Source organism: Stenella coeruleoalba (assembly GCF_951394435.1).
Source record: "Stenella coeruleoalba genome assembly, chromosome: 7".
Taxonomy (NCBI): domain Eukaryota; kingdom Metazoa; phylum Chordata; class Mammalia; order Artiodactyla; family Delphinidae; genus Stenella; species Stenella coeruleoalba.
Window position 1 is genome coordinate 122769104 of NC_137153.1, and position 18111 is coordinate 122787214.

General features: G+C 50.1%; 1 protein-coding gene across 3 annotated transcripts in view; it reads left to right on the plus strand.

Moving 5' to 3' along the window:
• Nucleotides 1–18111, plus strand: part of CACNA1B (calcium voltage-gated channel subunit alpha1 B) — a gene marked incomplete at its 3' end in the record, with an annotated part of 192444 nt that overhangs the window by 49243 nt on the left and 125090 nt on the right. For all 3 annotated transcript variants that reach the window (XM_079927741.1, XM_079927742.1, XM_079927743.1), the window contains exons 7-10: nt 7333–7436; nt 10325–10440; nt 10780–10836; nt 11916–12005. In XM_079927741.1, the coding sequence (XP_079783867.1) occupies nt 7333–7436; nt 10325–10440; nt 10780–10836; nt 11916–12005 (367 nt within the window). The remainder of the gene's footprint in view (nt 1–7332; nt 7437–10324; nt 10441–10779; nt 10837–11915; nt 12006–18111) is intronic.

An 18111-nucleotide genomic window follows, 5' to 3' on the forward strand; every position in this document is an offset into this window, starting at 1 on the left:
ATCTTTTGTTTGTATTTCATTGGTTGATGGACATTTGGGTTGTTTCCATTTCTTTACATTATGAATAATCCTGCTATAGACATTTGTGTACAAATTTTTGTGTGGAATATGTTTTCATTTCTCTTAGGTGTACACCTAGGAGTGGAATTTCTGGGTCATATGGTAACTCCATATTTAACCTGTTGAAGAACTGCCAAACTGGTTTCCAAAGTGGTTGCAACACTTTACATCCCCACCAGGAATGCACAAGTGTTCCAAATTGTCCACATCCTCACCAACACTTGTTGTCTATCTTTTTAATTTTAATCGTCCTAGTAAAATTACAATTCAATTTTAACCAACCAACCATAGCGTGAAGTGGTATTTAATTTTGCCTTTGATTTGCATTTCCCTAATGACTTATGATGTAGAGCATCTTTTATATGCTTACTGCACCATTTATATATCTTCTTTGGAGAAATATGTATTCACATCCTTTGCCCATTTAAAAATTGGGCTATTTGTCATTTTATTATTGACCTATAAGGTTTCTTTATATATTATGGACACTAGACCCTTACCAGATATTTCAGATTATTTGCAAATATTTTCTCACATTATGTGTGTTATCATTTCACTTTCTTGATGGTATCATTTGAAGTAAAAAAGATTTTTATTTTGATGAAGTCCATTTTTTTCTGTTTTTGTTTTCACTTTGTACTTTTGGTGTAGTATCTAAGAGTCCATTACCTAATCAAAGTCATGAAAATTTACTCCTATGTTTTCTCATTTTGGCTGGTAATATTTAGGTCTATGATCCATTTTGATTTAATTTTTGTATGTGGCGTGAGGTAGGGATCCAATTTCATTCTTTGGCCTGTGGATATCCACTTGTCCCAGCACCATTTGTTGAAAAGACTATCCTTTCCCCATTGAATTGGCTTGGCACCCTTGTTAAAAAAATCAACTCATCATAAGTGTAAGGGTGTATTTATAGATCATCAATTCTATTTCATTGACCAATGTGTCTGTCCTTTTGTACGGGAAGTTTTAAAATCACAATATCACTTTCCTCAATAGTTATTGGACTATTTACCTATTTTGTATTGGGTGAGTTGTAGTAGTTTGTGTTTTTGGAGAAATTGATCCATTTCATCCATGTTGTCAAATGTATAGAGAGTTGTTTGCAGTATTCCTTCATTATCCTTTTGATGTTTGTTGGTCCTGTAGTGAAATCCCCTGTTTCATTGTTGATATTGATAAGTTGTGTCTTCTCTCTTTTTTTCTTAGTCAGTATTGCCAGAGGTATGTCAATTTAACTTTTTGCAAAGAACAAACTTTTTCAAAAATTGATTTTTTCTATTGTTTGCATTTTCAACTTTGTTGATTTCTGCATTTATCTTTACTGTTTACTTTCTTCTACTTGATTTGGGTTTGTTTTGCCCTTCCTTTGCTTGTGGTGGAAGTTTAGATTAGTGATTTGAGACTTTCCCTCTTTTGTAATGTATGTACTTAGTGCTATAAATTTCCTTTTCAGAACTGCTTTAGCTGTGTCTTTCAAATTTGATATCTTGTATTTTCATTTTCATTCAGTTCAATGTATTTTTAAATTTCCCTTGAGACTTCCTCTTTGATCCATGGATTATTTAGAATTGTTTGTTTACTTTGTGTTTGGAGAGTTTTCTATTGTATTTCTGTTATTTGTCTCTGGTTTGATTCTATTATGGTTAGAGGATACACTAAATTTGAAAACAATTCAGTTCTTTTAAATTTATTGAGACTTGTTTTATGGCTCAGGACATGGTCTGTTTTCATATATGTCTTGTGGACACTTGAAAAGAATGTGTATATAATGTGTTGTTGTGTATTATGTGTATAAATGTCAATTATACACCCTGTTGGATGATGGCGAGCTCTTTTATATCCTTGCTGATTTTCTGTCTAGTTGTCTTATCAATTTTTGAGAGAGAGGTGTTGAAGTTTCCAGCTGTAATTGTGCATTTGTCTGTCTCTCCTTTCAGTTCTCTCAGTTTTTGCTCCACAGATGTTATAGCTCATTTGTTAGGCATGTACACATTTAGAATTGCTATGTCTTCTTGATGAATTTACCCTTTTATCGCTATAATGTATCCCCCACTTTTCAAAAGTTCTCTTAATACCACTTCACTTTTATGAAAGACCTACATTAATACCTGTTTCCACTAACCAAAAGAAATCCGTGGAAGATTTATGCTTTTATGAAAAAGGTGAAAAGAGAAAATAGTGTTCAACATTTGCTTTACGGTGAGCCATTCTAAAGGCAGTGTGCACCCCAAGCAGCAAGAGTGGCACCGCCAAGCTCCTTCCCTGGGAGCTACACTCAGCGTCTCAGCATCATATTGCCATAGCTCTGTTGTATCTGTGAGCATCTGTGTTTTATCTTATTTTCTGTATGTGTTAGCTGATGTGTCCTATGGTGATTGTTTCTTTGCTTTATGCCTTTGTGGCTTAGGAAAGGTTTCACAGGAACGCACTGCTTTCAAATAGTGGGGGAAACCTGTATATGTTCCTCTGTGTCTCTAGTGAAATTTTTTTTGTTCTGATGTCTACTTTGTCTGATATTTATTTTCTGATATTAATATAGCCACTACAGTTTTAATTTTTTTTTTTTAAGATGTTGGTGGTAGGAGTTTTATTAATTAATTAATTTATTTTTGGCTGTGTTGGGTCTTCGTTTCTGTGCAAGGGCTTTCTCTAGTTGTGGTGAGCGGGGGCCACTCTTCATCGCGGTGAGTGGGCCTCTCACTGTGGCGGCCTCTCTTGTTGCGGAGCACAGGCTCCAGACGTGCAGGCTCAGTAGTTGTGGCTCACGGGCCTAGTTGCTCCGCAGCGTGTGGGATCCTCCCAGACCAGGGCTCGAACCCGTGTCCCCTGCATTAGCAGGCAGATTCTCAACCACTGCGCCACCAGGGAAGCCCTACAGTTTTAATTTGATTTATGTTTATATGATACTTCTTTTTCCATATTTCACTTTCAACCTACCTAAATTGTTATATTTGAAGTGAATTTCTTATAGATAAAACATAGGTGGGTCATGTTTTTAAAGTCACTAGCCAATCTTTGTCTTTTAATTGGTGTATTCAGACCATTTACATGTAATGTAATTATTGATATGTTAGAGCCCACATCTGCCATTTTATTTATTTATTTTTTGTTTACTGTTTGTTCTGTTTTTTGTTTCTTTGTTTTCTTTTTCCTACCTTCTTGTGTATTACTTGAACTTTTGAAAAAATTCCATTTTGATTTATCTAGTTGTTTTTGAGTATATCTCTGTTTGGTCTTTTAGTGGTTGCTCTATATCTTATTCCAGTCTACTGGTGTCATAATTGTACCAGCTCAAGTGAAGTATATACACCCTACCTTCTTTATATCTCTTTACCCTCCCCCATTTGTAATACAATTATCTTAAACATTTCCTCTACATATGTTTATAACCACATCATAGCGTGTTATAAGTTTTGCTTCCACTGTCAAACATGATTTAGGAAACTCAAAAGGACAAATAAAGTCTATTTACCCCTATTTTTACTCTTTTCATTGTTCTTTCTTCCTTCCTAATGGTTAACAATTCCTTTTTTAATCATTTCCTTTCTGCTTAGAGACTTTCGTTAGTCATTCTCTTAGGGTAGATCTGCGGGTGACAGATTCTCCCAGTTTCCCTGTTTTTATTGTGAGAATGTCTTGATGTTCCCTTCATCCCTGAAGGATATTTTTGATGGGTGTAGGTGTCTGTTGACAGTTTTTTTTTCTCTCAGAACCTAAAAAGTATTGTGCCACTTCATTCTGACCTCCATACTTTATGATGAGAAATCTTTTGAATTGTTTCCCTTTGTAAGTAAGGTGCCCTTTTTCTCTTGCCACTTTCAAGAGTTTTAATTTACCTTTAGTTTCCTGTGGTTTGACAATGAAATGTCGTGTGGATTTCTTTGAGTTTATTCTGTATGGTATTCACTCAGCTTCTTGAATCTGTAGGTTTATGTCTCTTGCCAAATTTGGGAGTTTTTCAGCTATCATTTCTTTGAATGCTGTTCAGCCTTCTCTTCTTTCTCCTGTACTCTGCTACTCTGAAACAGGAATGTCAAATATTCTCTCTTAGTTCCCTAGGTTCTTGAGGCTCTGCTCTGTTTTTTCTTACTTGTTTGATTTTTGTTTTTTAAGTCTATTTTCTCTCTCTCTTTTAGATTGGATAATTTCTATTATTCTCTTTTACCACTTACTGATTCTTTCCTTTGTTGTCTTTATTCTGTTGTTGTGCCCTTCCATTGAGATTTTAATTTTGATTATTGTATTTTTCAGTTCTAAATTTTCCATTTTGTTCTTCTTTGTATCTTTTATTTATTTGATGATACTATTTCTTTGTTGAGACTTCCTATTTTTTCATGTGTTTCAAGTGTGTATACAATTACCCTCTGAAACATTTTTATGGTGGCTGCTTTAAAATCTTTGTCAGATACTTCTATCATCTCTGTCATCTTAGTGTTGGCAATCTGTATCAGGCAGGGTTCTCCAGAGAAATAAAACCAATAGCATGTGTGTGTGATGTGTGTGTGTGTGTGAGACAGAGAGAGATTAAAAAAAAAAGAGATTTATTATTAGGAATTGGCTCATGTGATTATGGAGGCTGGCAAGTGCAAATCTGCAGTGAACTTGGGCTGGCAGGCTCAAGACCCAGGAGATGCTATGGTGCAGTTTCAGTCTGAAAGCCAGTAGTTGGAGACCCAATAGTGCCAATGGTACAGATGAAGTCTGAATTCTCTTATAGAGAATTTTCTCTTACTTGGAAGAGGGTCAGTTTGTTGTTCTGTTCAGGCCTTCAACTGATTGTACGTGGTCCACCACATTATGGAGGGCAATCTGCTTTACTTTATCATCCAAAAACACACTTGCAGAACCACCCAGAATAACGTTTGGCTAGATATCTGGGCACCGCATGGCCCAGTCAAGTTGACACGTAGAATTAGCCATCGCAGCATCTGTCGACTGTCTGTTTTCGTTCAGTCTGTGTTCCTCCTGGTTCTTGGTATGGCAAGTGAATGTCAGTTGAAAGCTGGACATTTTTGGCATTGTGTCCTGGGACCCTGGATCTGACTTAAGCCCTCTGTTTCAGCTGGCTTCCTCTGACCATTCTGTCACTGGAAGCAGGGGTTGCTTCCTTGCTACTGCAAGGTGGGAGTAGAAGGCTGGAAAGTTTCCCCACCTGGCCTCTGTTGACACACTGTGGGGGCCTTCTCCATAGTGCTGAGTGGGATGGTAGTTCTGGCTCCCCACTTGCCTCTAGGATACTTACCTGGTTGGGAAGGTTTTGTGTACCTCGTTTCTGCTCTCCACGTGGTCTCTGCCCACTATGTGGGTGGGTGGGGGTGTGGCCTCGGTACTGGGTGGTGGTGAAAGTCTGACTTTCTGGCAGCACCTCAGTGGGGAGGGGGTGGTGTGTCTTATTACTGTCACGTGGGGGTGGAAGTCCAGGCTCCCCGTGTGTCTCCACTGATACCACAGAGGTGGGGTGGGATGGAGGCCTCATCAACCATCTGTCGAGGAGGACGTCCCACCTCCCTGCTTGTCGTTCTCTGGCGTCTCTGTGGTTTGGGAGTGTGGGGAGGTTGGTTACCTCGTTACAGTCTGGGGAGGGTGGTCGCCTAGGCTCCCTCCTGGGTCTTTGCTGGCAGGGATGGAAGTTTCACCACAGTTTTTTTCCGCCCTGTTTGGCTGGAGTGGTGCAGTTATTGTCTGCCTTGCCCCCTTCCTGGCCCTTTGGTTAGAGAGAGAGAGTGCTGGCTTTTGGTGTATTTTTTGTCTGTGTCTCTTGGCATTTCCAGGTTGTAGGCTTTAAAAGCCCCAGGTCTGGGATATATGAGGCAAAAACAAAACAAAAACACAGGGAACTCACCATGGGTCCAGAGGTCCCAGCTCATCTGCCTTCTTTTCTCCACTTTTCAGAGTCTTCGGAGAAATATATATTTGCTCTAGATGTAATGTCCAGGCTGTTAGTTGTACTCAATGGGAGAAATAGGGAAGAGTATGTCCACTCCATCTTCCCAGAAGTGCGAGTCCTTGTTTGTTTTGTCTTGTTTTTGCTTTGGCTACTGATGGGAACGGTCCATCAGAGGGAGACTGCAGGAGCCAAGTCCTCGAGTAGGTGAGGGGAGCACATCTCTCCTTTTTCCCAGAAGGAGGCAGGTTTGGAGGGTGCCCTTCGGGGAGGTGAGCGGCTTTGGTGGCCATCTTAGCCCGTTGGCCGGAGTTGCGTGTGGGGCTGGCAGGGGTGTGGTCTGGGAACACTGCAAACGTAGAGCTGGGGGTCTGAGTGTCTATTCTGGTCAAGGCCTGGGGTCTCAGCGGCCAGCCTGGAATCAGTGTCCGGGAATCAGAAGCCACAAGTGGCAGGCAGTCCAGGGGACTCAGGACTTGCAGGGGTAGAGTCCGCAAACCTGCCTAGGCCAGCAGACGCTGGAGGGCAGGAATTCCGACAGCAGCACTGGAGATCAGCCCCAGCCTCAGGGCAGTGCCAGGCCGTCTTCCTGCCTCTCTCCTGCTCAGGGCCCTGGCCCTTGGCTTGTGAGCCGCCCCTGAAGAGAGGAGCAGAGGGGCCGGGTGGTCACCTGCCCACAACACCCACCCCTCTTGGTTCACTTCTAGCGCCAGACTCGCGGGGAGAAAGAGGCTCTCCATCCCTCTCAGCTGGGTCGACGGGGGGCCCCTGAGAACAAAACAGCAGTGGAAATGAATTGGACTCAGAGGGCCTCACCCTTCTGTGGGCTGTGCTCTAAAAATCAAAAGGTCTGGGAAGACCTTTTGCATTTGGTTATTTAGACCAGGCCCTGGTGCTGGGTTCTGTCTTAGGCCCAGCTCTTCCCTGGGGACCTGTGGGCTTGCCGTTGACGGGGGAATGCGGCACAGGGCTTACTGCTCTGAGCTGTGGAAACTGCAGGAGACAAAAGGAAGATCGGACTTGGGCCTTGGGGTCCGTGGGCTTCACAAAGGAGGAATGTCTTTGGAGCTGCCTGGTGTGTCCAGCAGCCTGGGAAGCAGAGGGGAGGTGTCCAGGCGGGATACCTGGGGCAGCCCTTGGCCCCCTGGGGCTACTCCTGGGCTCCTTTTCAAGGAGCATGAAGCTCCTGGGTCCTTTGGGGGCCCCAGCCCCAGAGGGGGGCTCTGTGGGGCAAGGGCAGGCAGGCGTGATGGTGGGTCCTGCCTGGATTACCTGTCTGGACCCGCCTGCACTCGGACTCTGCCGGTGTGTGAGAAGGGCCGGGGAGCTTCTGTGGCCAGGGCTCTGTCCTGCCCACCGTCCTGCACATCTCCTCTTGCTTCCAGACCAACGATGCGGCTGGCAACACCTGGAACTGGCTCTACTTCCTGCCCCTCATCATCATCGGCTCCTTCTTCATGCTCAACCTGGTGCTGGGCGTGCTCTCGGGGTAAGAGGCCATGCGGCTGTGTGCTACCTCTGTGTTCGCAGGCCGGGGAGGGGCGGATGGGACTGGACACGGCCTGTGTGGTGGGGGAGGCGAGGCTCGGCCTGGCCCGGGACGGTCACTCCCAGCGTCCTGAGCTCTAGCCAGCCTGTCCTTGGCGCTGCCATTCTGACCTCTCCCTTGGTGGTCCCTGGCCCTGGCCTCCTTACCCCTAGCTCTTGGCCTTCACCCCGGCCTCTGAGTCAGGGGAGGGGCTGCTGCTGCCTCTTATCTGGGTTCGTGGTGCGGTTTCTGAGCAGCCCTGGGGACAAGAGAGCCCTTCTGTGTGACACTGGAGAAGGAATGGAGCGGCCTTGGGTCTCCAGCCCAGCCCTGACCCCTGGCTTGCCTCGCCTCTCTGGTCACCTGTCCCTGCTGACCTCCAGCAGAAGACAAGGGAGGATGCAGCGCTGGGGTCCCTCCTGGAGAAAGGTGCTTCCTACCTACATGGGTAGTGAGGTGTGGCACACCTGTGGCCCAGAGTGCCCTCCTGTCCCGCATCGGGCCGAGGACCAAGGAAGTGCTGTTGGCTTCAGGGAACAACCAGGGCTCGTATTTGGGGCTCCTGCCCTTGTCTGGGGCCGAGGAAGCTGTGTAGACAGAGGGAGAGGGCATTGGGCTGGCCTGCCTCCCTGCGCCCACCCGAGCATCAGATTCCCTGTAGGGCTGGAGGGGAAAGTTTCCATTCCACCCGCCTTGAAGATTCCTGCTCAGGCCCAAGGCTCCTGAGGTCGTGACTCAGGGGGCAGCTATCATATTGGTCTGGAAAGGAACAGCCGCAGAGAGGACAGTGGCTGGGCCCAAGGGCTCTGTGCCCTGGCTCTGGCACGTGTTCCTGCCTCGGCCCCTCCTGTGAGACTCTGACTGTTAGCAGTGTGTCTTTGTAAGCACCTCCACCGGGAGCAGGCAGGCCCACAGCTCAGGGGGCCGATGAGAACTCCTAGTCGGGGCGGCGGGGGGAGCTGTGGTCCGAGCTGGGATGGGGAAGCCAAGGGAGGCCTGGGGCTCAGAGAAGGCTCCTGGGGAAGGGGCAGCTCAGCTGAGGCCCAGAGGGGACCAGGAATGAGCTTGGCAAAGGAGAGGGGAGCGTCTCCCAGGCAGAGAATTGTTGGGGCGGAGGCACAGAAGGTGTGGTGTCTGCGATGCTCAGAGCTGGGGCTGCTAGATGTGGGAGCTTGGCCGGGGGCCAGACTCGTGAGGAGGGCGGGCCCCGTGCTGGGCCGTGTGGCGGGGAGGCTGGCGGGACACGAGTGGGCCCTGCTCAAGCTTACTCCGGAGAACGTGAGAAAGAAGCAGGGGTGGCAGCGGAGACTGGGTGAGGGGCCCCGAACTTCGTGTTTCCCAGCCCTGCCCCAAGCTGCGGGCATCCTTGCCTCTGGGGACCAGCCGATACGGGCTGATTTTCCTAATGAGCTCAGCTGAGCCCTCCCTCTGGCCTCCAGCTCCAGCAGCGGGGCCCCAGGGTTCTCTGCCAGCCCTGGGGAGGCTGGAGACTGCGCGGCCCCTCAGGCCAGTGGTCAGCACACGACATGTGCCCATCTGGAGGAGGGCTGCCGACCGGCCAGCCTGGAGCTGGTTCAGCCTTGCTCCCTGCCACGCCCCGGGCTCTCACCCTCCCAGTGCCCAGAGAAGCAGAATCGGTGGTTCCTCTCGCAGCTCTTCCTCCCAGTGGGGCCAAAGCCTGGGGAGGGCGGGCCACAGCCAGCCACCTCCTGAGCGGTGGCTGCCCGGCGGCCAGGCCTTGGTCACTGCAGCGAGTTTCTGCTGGCAGCTCTCGGCCAACCGGGCAGTATGGTCACGCCCCACTGCCACCCCCAGGCCCTCCTGCCCTCCGGTGTGGTTGATGGCGCTGGCCTGGTGGGGAGACCGCGAGGGTCCCCGCGTTCCTGCAGATTCCGGACTTGGTGAGAGGTCCAGGTGGGAGCCGTCTCCTCTCATTGCCAGGGTTGCAGCAGCTCAGGCCCTGGTGGACACCAGTCTCAGGCTTGGGGTCCATCCTGGTCGGAGCCAAGCTCTCCCTCTCACCGTGGCTGCGTGACAGGAGCCAGGCCTGCCGGGCCCGCCCCCTCTGCCAAGCCCAGAAGCTGCTTCTCCTGCGGGAGAGACAGCCGCTCGCTCTCCTGGCAGAGAACAGGCATAGCTGTTTTGCCCTGAGGGTGTGCCTGCCTGCCCTCTGGGGACCTGAGCTAAGGTCTGTGCGCGGGCACGCGCTCTTGTGCCCGTGTGTGTGAATGGCTTCCTTCCGGCCTTTTGAGCCTCCTGACTTCTAAGCTTGGCTGGGAGACGGGCTGTGGTGCTGGGGGCCCAGGAGGGCAGGAGAGCCTCAGTGGTTTGCTGAGGACCTGGGTGATTCTAGAATGTCTCCCTGTCATCTCTGGCTGCCCTGAGCCGATCCAGTGCCTGCCCGTCCCTCCTTCTAGCAAAGGCTCTGGGTCTGAACCAGCAGAAGAAACAAAGTGGAAGCTCTGCTCTGGGGGATTGTTGTCCAGAAGCTCTCTGTAGCGCGTCTGTCCAGATGACAGGGCCCGGCACTCGGAGGGTGCATGCCCAGGCCTGCTCTAGGCCAGGGGGAGGTGGAATTGTCCCTGCCCTCTGGAGCCCCTCTCTGGGCGCGGAGGCGCTGTCCCTACGAGCTGCAGGAGCCTGAGGAGGGAGGGCTCACCTGGGCCTGTTAAGTGCTGGGGAGGTGGGGAAAGGCCGAGTGATGGAGGTACCCGGAGGGGTGGCCCGTGGCCTGCTTCCCCCGTCCTGGCCTCCTCCTGAGTCCCTGTGCCTCTGGCCGCACACGGGGAGCCTGGGGGCATGCTCACACCCACCTGCTCTGCTTCCTGCTGCGGCCTCGCCCATCACAGGGAGTTCGCCAAGGAGCGCGAGCGGGTGGAGAACCGCCGGGCCTTTCTGAAGCTCCGCCGGCAGCAGCAGATCGAGCGGGAGCTCAACGGGTACCTGGAGTGGATCTTCAAGGCCGGTGAGGACAGGGCTGCGTGGTGCTCCTGGCCTGGCCTTTGCTGGCTCCTCCTCCCCGGACCCTCCCAGGACCGAGCTCACCTGGGGCGGGGGGCTGCCCTCGGGAGGGCGACTTGTGAGGTGGAGCAAGCCAGGCCCTCTTCCCAGGGCGCTGTCTGTGGGCCCCATCAAGGAGTGTGTGTCGGTGGGACAAGCTCAGCCACGGGCCCTGCCGGCTTCGGGAAGCGTGAGGGCCGAGAAGGCAGGGTCTCACCTCCTTCCTGCTGTGTTCCTGGGGGACGAGCCCTGGTCAGGGGTGGGGACAGGAGGGCTCTGGCCTGAGGCTGTGTCTCACTCACAGAGGAAGTTATGCTGGCCGAGGAGGACAAGAACGCAGAGGAGAAGTCCCCTCTCGATGGTAGGTGACCGCTGTGCGCACTCCTTGCCTGGCCACGGGGCTTTGGTGGCTGGGCGGGCAGTGACACGTGTGCACGCTTGCATGTGAAGCATGATGCCCTCTGCTCAGCCAGGTGCCTGCACGTTGGTCGCTTACCATGGTCCTGGGCGGGGCCTTTCTGGAGGCAGGCGCTGGGAGGGTCAGCTGCCCGCTCCTGGGGGGCTGCGTGCCATGGACCAGAGTGGGCATCGCGGGCAGTGGGCTCAGCCTGGGGGTCACGGGAGCCTGTGCTGAGAGCTGGGTTTTCCAGCGTGGCCGCTGACAGCTGACACGTGACAGTGTGAGCTTGCAGGTGCGTATGTTACAGTGAAACAAAAGTGAAAGTCCAGCTCCTCAGTCTCGGCCCGTTTCAAGTCATCATAGAAAGTTCTGTTGGACAGCGCTGCTTCTACAAGCTTGAAAAGTGCTGGTTTAATCCAAGCTGTATCTGTCCGCAGGGCTCAGGGAGATGCCCCCAGATTGCTGTAGAAAGACCCCTAGCACAGCCTGGGGCCACGGGGGCAGGGACGGGGGCCAGCACAGCCCCGGTGGCAGGAAGGCTGCTCTCTCTTCACACCTGCTGCTCAGGACGGGGCCAGACAGCATGGCCACGCATGTTGCGGTCTCACCTGGGCCCACACCTGGGGCCACACCTGGGCCCACACCTGGGGTCTTGAGCAGTCTGTGCTGGCCCCTCTGCGGCCTTGACCTGACCTCTCTGGTCTCACCTGGCCTTGGAGTGTGGGCCGTTGGGGCAGCCGGCTGCAGCCCTGTCCCTGTCCCACATGGAGGTTTCCTGGTCTCCATGGTAGCCAGGCCTTCCCTGTGGGCATCATCGTGGAGAGAAGGACAGGCAGGACCCAACCTCAAAATCCCTTTGTCCCTTTTGCTCTGAAGACCGAGAGGGGCCCATGGGGGCCAGGCATCGTCCTGCCTTCCCTTAGCCTCAGCTTCAGGAGAGATCTGGAAAGGCTGCCGGTTCCTGGCACCGCCCAGCCCTGAGGCAGGTCATCTGGAGGCCCGGACTCATGCCGCCCCCTCCCACCCTTTGTTTAAAGCAGTGTTGAAGAGAGCAGCCACCAAGAAGAGCCGGAACGACCTGATCCACGCGGAGGAGGGGGAGGACCGTTTTGCAGACCTCTGTGCTGTGGGTGAGTCTCGGTGGGCCTGTGACTGCGCGCGGAATGCGCGCCCCCTCCCTCCCTGTCGCCTCGGCTTCCCTCCTTCCCTACCGCCCCCACCCCCAAGTAAGCCAGCCCCGTGTGCGTCCACCCGACAGTAGGAAGTACAGCGCCCTGGTACTGGGATTTCTGCCTGGGGCCAGCCCTTGGGGTGGGCTGCGCGTACAGCTCCTGGAAGCCCCTTTTTGCTCCGGCCTCACGCTCATGCGTTTCAGCACACTGCTGCCTGCTGCCTGCTCTTGGCTCTGCCGTCCTGTGTGGACGTGGAGCCCTTGGGCACATCCCAAGGCCGGAGGCTGCGTGTGTCACTGACTCTGTAGGGATGGAAAGTGTCTTGCCATCTCTCTTCTAAACCCTGTGTCTCTGCCATGTTCCTTGGGTCTGCTGCCTCTGAGGCCTTGGCTTCATCCCCTGCTTCTCAAACAGTAAAAGGGGAACCTGGTTCTTTTATCTTTTATCGTTTTAGTACCTCCTCTCAGCTTGGTACCAGAAGTCTGGCACCAGAAGTGCCAGGCCTCTTTGCGCTAAATGCCCTGTCATTGTGCATTCTGCGGCAAAGGGGGGCCCAGCCCTGGGTCTCCACCTTCGGCAGTGTGGGAGGGGGCCAGCGCTTGGCAATGACAGCTTTTCATGCACAGACCTCCTTGCTCTCCAGCGATCCTGAGTGGACTCGAGTTGGAAGAGCTGCTTCCCATTCTATTGTTATGTTTATATACAGACCTCTCTAATAAGTCATTTGTGTATTTGTTTATCTGTTTGTTTACACTTTCCCCTTCTTTGTCCCCAGTAAACCCATGTTAATAGCTTGGGGTTTACCCTTCCTTGTTTCTCGATAACACTCACACGTGTGCGCGCGCATGCGCGTGTGCACGCACACACAGGCACATATACATGTTGTAGAGTTTGGGGGTCTTTTCATGTTACAGAAATAGTTCCATACAAATTTTTTTCATCAGTGCCTCTTGGAAACCCCTCCCCAGCAGTTGGTCTGATTTGAGTTCGCTCTTGTAAGTAGCTGCGTGGTGTTCCGTGGTGTGGATTCACTGTCAGGTAATCAGCCGCCCCCCAAATCCTATAAACATCTGTCCTTCCTCAGCAGTGCTTTCTGTCCCTCGCGGGATGGGTTCCCAGGAGCTGGGCTGCTGAGGTGAGGGGTGTGTTGGCACCTTCAGGGCTGCCGCCACACTGCTCTCCAGAAGGGCTGTGAATTCACACCCACCAACAGGGCAGGAAGACGTCGGCCCTCGTCCCGCCTGGATGTTGCAGCTACTTTGACTGTTACCAGTCTGAGGGTAATTGAATGATTACAGAGTGGTATTTCACGGGGACTTTAATTCTCACTTCACTCACTACTGGTGATTTTGAACCTCTTTTTAAATGTTTGTTTCCCATTAAAATTTGGCTGTTGGTGACTCTTCGTATACTCTGCACATCTTCTACTGGGTCGTTTGTGTTTGTTCATAAGAGACCCTTGTATGTGTGGATCTGAATTTTGTTCAATTTTTTTCAAGTTTATCATGTGAGTTCCCTCCGTTCCTGTTTTACCTAGAGTTTGTCTTCTGATTTTTTAAAACGAATTGGAGAGTTAAAAAAATCTTTTTCTATAGCTTGGAATAATTTAAATAACACCTAGATTTTCTGTTCTTTAAAGGTGAGATAAAAATGTGAACCCGTCTAGTTAAAAAAGGAAAAGAACTTGGACCAGTTTTATAAATTATATTTTGTTAGGAAATCTTCCGTTTTGTTGCCTTTTCTAACTTGTTTCTATAGAGCTGCATGTAGAGTTCTCTTATATTCTTTTCATCTCTTCTGTATTCAGTCATTTGCTGGTCCATTCACTCAACAGATATTTACTAAGTGCCCAGATGCGCTGGGAAGTGCCTGCGGCATTGGGCTACGGCACTAAGCAAGATGCAGAAGCCTTTCATTTTTTGGAGTTTCCATTCCAGTGCTAGGTGTGAAAAAGAAAAAAAAGTAGAGAAGGAGGGGGCTTGAAGGGTCTGGGGCGTGTTGGAATTTTAAGTAGAGTGGCCGCAGATGGCCTCGGGAAAGGTCGCCTTTGAGTAAAAAGCTGAAGGACGTGAACAAGTCAGCTCAGCTGGAGACGGAGCATCCCCATGACAGGTGAGAGGACCCTGAGGCAGGAGAGTCCAGGAGGCCGGTGTGGCTGGGGCCAGGTGGAGGGGGCTGGGCGGGGTGGGGCAGCAGGAGAGGAAATGACCGGGTCAGGGGACTCTGGGTGCCAGGGTGGTCTTCAGAGGGGAGGCAGCCTCTGGCTCCTGCGGGGCGCTGGGGACAGACTGCCGTGCAGAGAGGGCAGGAGCAGGACCAGGTCGGAGGCCGCTATGAAGACCCCGCGGCTGGTGGCAGCCACGGGGGTGGTAAGTGGTTGGATTCTAGATCTATTTTGAGGACAAGCCCACAGGATTTGCTGACCGGTCGGACGTGGGTGTGAGAGAAAGAGAGAGACATCAAGGACAGCTCTGCAGGAAGTGTCCACAGAGTAGCCCTCCCTGGGAGGACGGGACCTGGGACACGTGCGTTCTGGGGAACGATGTCCGGAATTCGGTTCAGAAGTGCTGAGTTTGAGACGCATGTTGGAGATGCAGTGGGGTGTCAGGTGGGCGCTTTACATGTTGGGCTCTGCCATTCAGACTGCAGAACCTATTTAAAGCTCTGAGACTGACTACAGTGTGTTGAGTTTGGTTTTGCTCTTTTCCAGTTGTTAGTATGTTGACCTTTGCTTTCTATTTTCTGAATTAGGATCATATGAGGTTAGTCTGTATTGATGATCATTTAAAATAACCAGATTGTAGATTTCCTTTCTTCTAGTTTTTGTTTTCAATTTTATTATTTTTATTTTTAACCTTTATTAGGTTTATCTTTTAACATTATTTTGATGTATTTTATTATTATTTTTCTAACTTCTGAAAATGTGTCACTTGTTCTTTTTTCTTCTTTAACAGCAAAAGCACTTACGGCTGTATATTTTCCTCTGCACAAAGCTTTGTCGTGAAGTCCCCCTCTGTACTGTTTCCAGATAACAATTTCTTTACTTTCCTCTTGAGGCAAAGGTTATCTGCGAGTGTGCTTCTTAATTTATAAGTATGTTTTTATTATATCTAATTTTATCAGATACTGATTGGGAAATGTGGCCAGTAAATCTCTAAGTTTAGAAATTTTCAAACTCTGAGTTCACGACTGATTTTAAAAAGTTTCACTGACGGAAAGTGTATGCTCTGTTTTGGAGAGTTGTCTGGTTGTATGGGTATCTCTTAAAGTCAAGTTTATTGACTGTGTTCTCCAGTTCTTTAGGTCTTTGTGTTTTGTCACTAGGTCTGTTCAGTTCTGAAAGATGTGTTTTGAACGTTCCCACTTCATTTTATTTTTTTATCAATAAATTTCTCTTGTATTTGTTTTTCCTTAAAATTCTGTGTGTGTGTGGTAGGAACACATCATGACATCATGAGATCCATCCTCTCCAATTCCAAGTGTGCAATGGATCACTGTTGATCGCAGGTGCCGTGCTGCTGGGCAGCAGGTCTCCGGGGCTTGTTCATCCCGCTTCACTGAAACTCTGTTCCTGTTCATCACAGCTCGCCATCCCTGCCCAGCAGCCCCTGGTCACCACCGTCCCGGTCTTTGGTTTTATGAATTTCATTATTTTAGATGCCTCATGTGCGTGTAATCAGTCATGAAGTATTTGTCTTTCTGAAGGTAGCTTGTTTCACTTAGCGTGACATCCTCAAGGTCCGTCCGTGCTGGTGCATGTTGCAGAATCCCCTTTTTTAAGGCTGAGTGGTATTCTGTGGTGTGTATAGACCACATTTTCTCTATCCATTCATCTGTCAGTGGACATTTAGGTTGCTTCCACATCTTATCTATTCTGAATAGTGCTGCAGCGAACATGGAGAGCTCAGATCTCGTCAAGATTCTGATTTCAATTATTTTGGAGATCTCTCTCTTTCTCTCTCTCTTTCCAGTAGTAGGATTGCTGGATCATCAGGTAGTTTTATTTTTAACTGTTTTGAGGACCCTCCATGCTGTTCTCCACAGCGGCTACACCAGTTTGCATTCCCACCAACAGTGCACGAGGGTTCCAGTTGCTCCACATCCTCGCCAGCACTTGTCTTTTGTCTTTTTTGGAAATCGCCATCCCGACAAGTGTGAGGTGATAAGTCCTTACGGTTTTGATCTGCATTTCCTTGACGCTTCCTCCTGTATTTCTCACGGCTTTTGTTTATGTATTTAGCCACTATATGCTTTGGTAGATGTGGAGTTTATGACGGTTACATCTTCTTTGTAAATTATGCTTTTCATCATCACACAATACCTTCTTTATCCGTTTAGTTCCTCCTCTGGACAATTCCTTGTCTGACAGCAAATGTCATACTTTCTGTTACTACCATTGGTTTTTGGTTTTTAGCTTGCATTGCTTGGTATCTTTGCTTTCCCTTTCATTTTCAATTCTTCTTCATCATTTTAAGAATTTTAAGTGTTCTTCTTACATGCAGTATTTAGCTGGGGTTTGCTTTTTCTTTTTTTAACCCAGTCTTACGGTCTCTGTCCCTGACGGAGGGATCCAGTCTGTCTCCGTTCAGTGTAAGGGTTGACATCCGTGACTTTCTCCTTCCTCATTCCTTCACATCTGGTGTCGATATTTCATACTGTGGTCTCTGTTTTCCCCAGCTTTGCTGCTTTGATCAGGTTGCCGTTTATCACCCTCTCCTCCTTTGCTCATTTCTGATCCCTCCCATTTCTGTTCCACAAATGGTTACCTTCCCTTCCCTGCTCCCAGAATTAGAAACATTTTCTTTGCTATTTTAGTGTATTCCTCTACCCTCTTTACCACCAAGATGCATTATTTCCATAACGAGATCGCCCTATTTCCCATCTCTCTGCCCTTACCCACAACCCATAAGATGTGACCTTTGCAGTATTTGCCCTCCTCGCTCCCCACTCCTGGTTTGAGTTGTTTGGGGGATTTAGTTCTCGGCTGTTGTTAGTCCTTGTGTTTGCCCTGGGTGCAGAAATCCTGACTTAGCCTTTCCATCACATGCACGGTCACGTAGAGGTTCTCATCTTGCGGTCGCTGCGCACCACACAGCGGTTTGCTTTGTCTCAGGCCTGCTCTGTCATTCCTTATTGCCCCCTTAGACGGGTGTGTAGGTGGGGGACTGGCTGCTTCCGGTCATACTCAGGTGTCCTCCATGGTTCTCAGGACGAGGGAGCTTTTGCTGCTGTGGTCATTGTCTCTTGTTCTGTGGGTGTCACTGCCCTGTCCTCTCGTTTCCTGGCACAGACAAGGTATCGCCTGTAACTCCCTTTGCCTGGGGTCAGGAACGCAGTGGGCCTCAGCTGCAGGCTCAGGTCTTCCTACGTGAGGGATGTTTTCTCCCGTTGTTCAGTTACTCAGCCTCCTTTCCTTGTTCCTTTTAGTCCTGGAGTCCCTGTTACTTCATGTGTATCTTACTTGGCTCCTTTGTGTCTCTCGTCCTTTTCCTCATGATTTCTTTCTCCTTACATTGCCTGTGTGTATTTAAGATTGCTTTGCTGCATTTTTGAGGCTACTAGTTTGGGGGTTTTCAGAGTGAACTTCTTTCCTTTCAGCTGCTGAATGATTTTGGGAGGGAATTTTATTTTCTCTCTCCGTTTTATTTGCGTTGGTTTCGTGCTGTGCCGTATGCTGGGACCCTGTAGACTTTCCCCCGTGGCCCCGGCGGAGCCCAGGGGTCTCCTTGCACTCGGGGGCCCTCAGGCTTGGCACCTGCTGGTTCCCACGGGTCTGGATGTGGGGCCTGGCACCTCCGGGGTGCCCCCCCGCTCCCCGCCCCCTGCTGGCTGCGGGTCGGGGCCCAGTGGGCTGGCCTGCATGGTTTCCTTTAACCCCGAGACCCTGTGGGGCGCATGTGACCCTGGACCTGTCTCCAGTAGGGACTCTCTAGCCGCGAGGGTGTACCAGCCACGTGCCTGGTGGGCAGACGGGGCTCACGTCCACATGCCTGGTGTTCAGCCCATGTCACTTCCGCCCACCTCCCCCCCCAGGCCCGCAGAGGCAGCCACTAAGCCGGAAGGG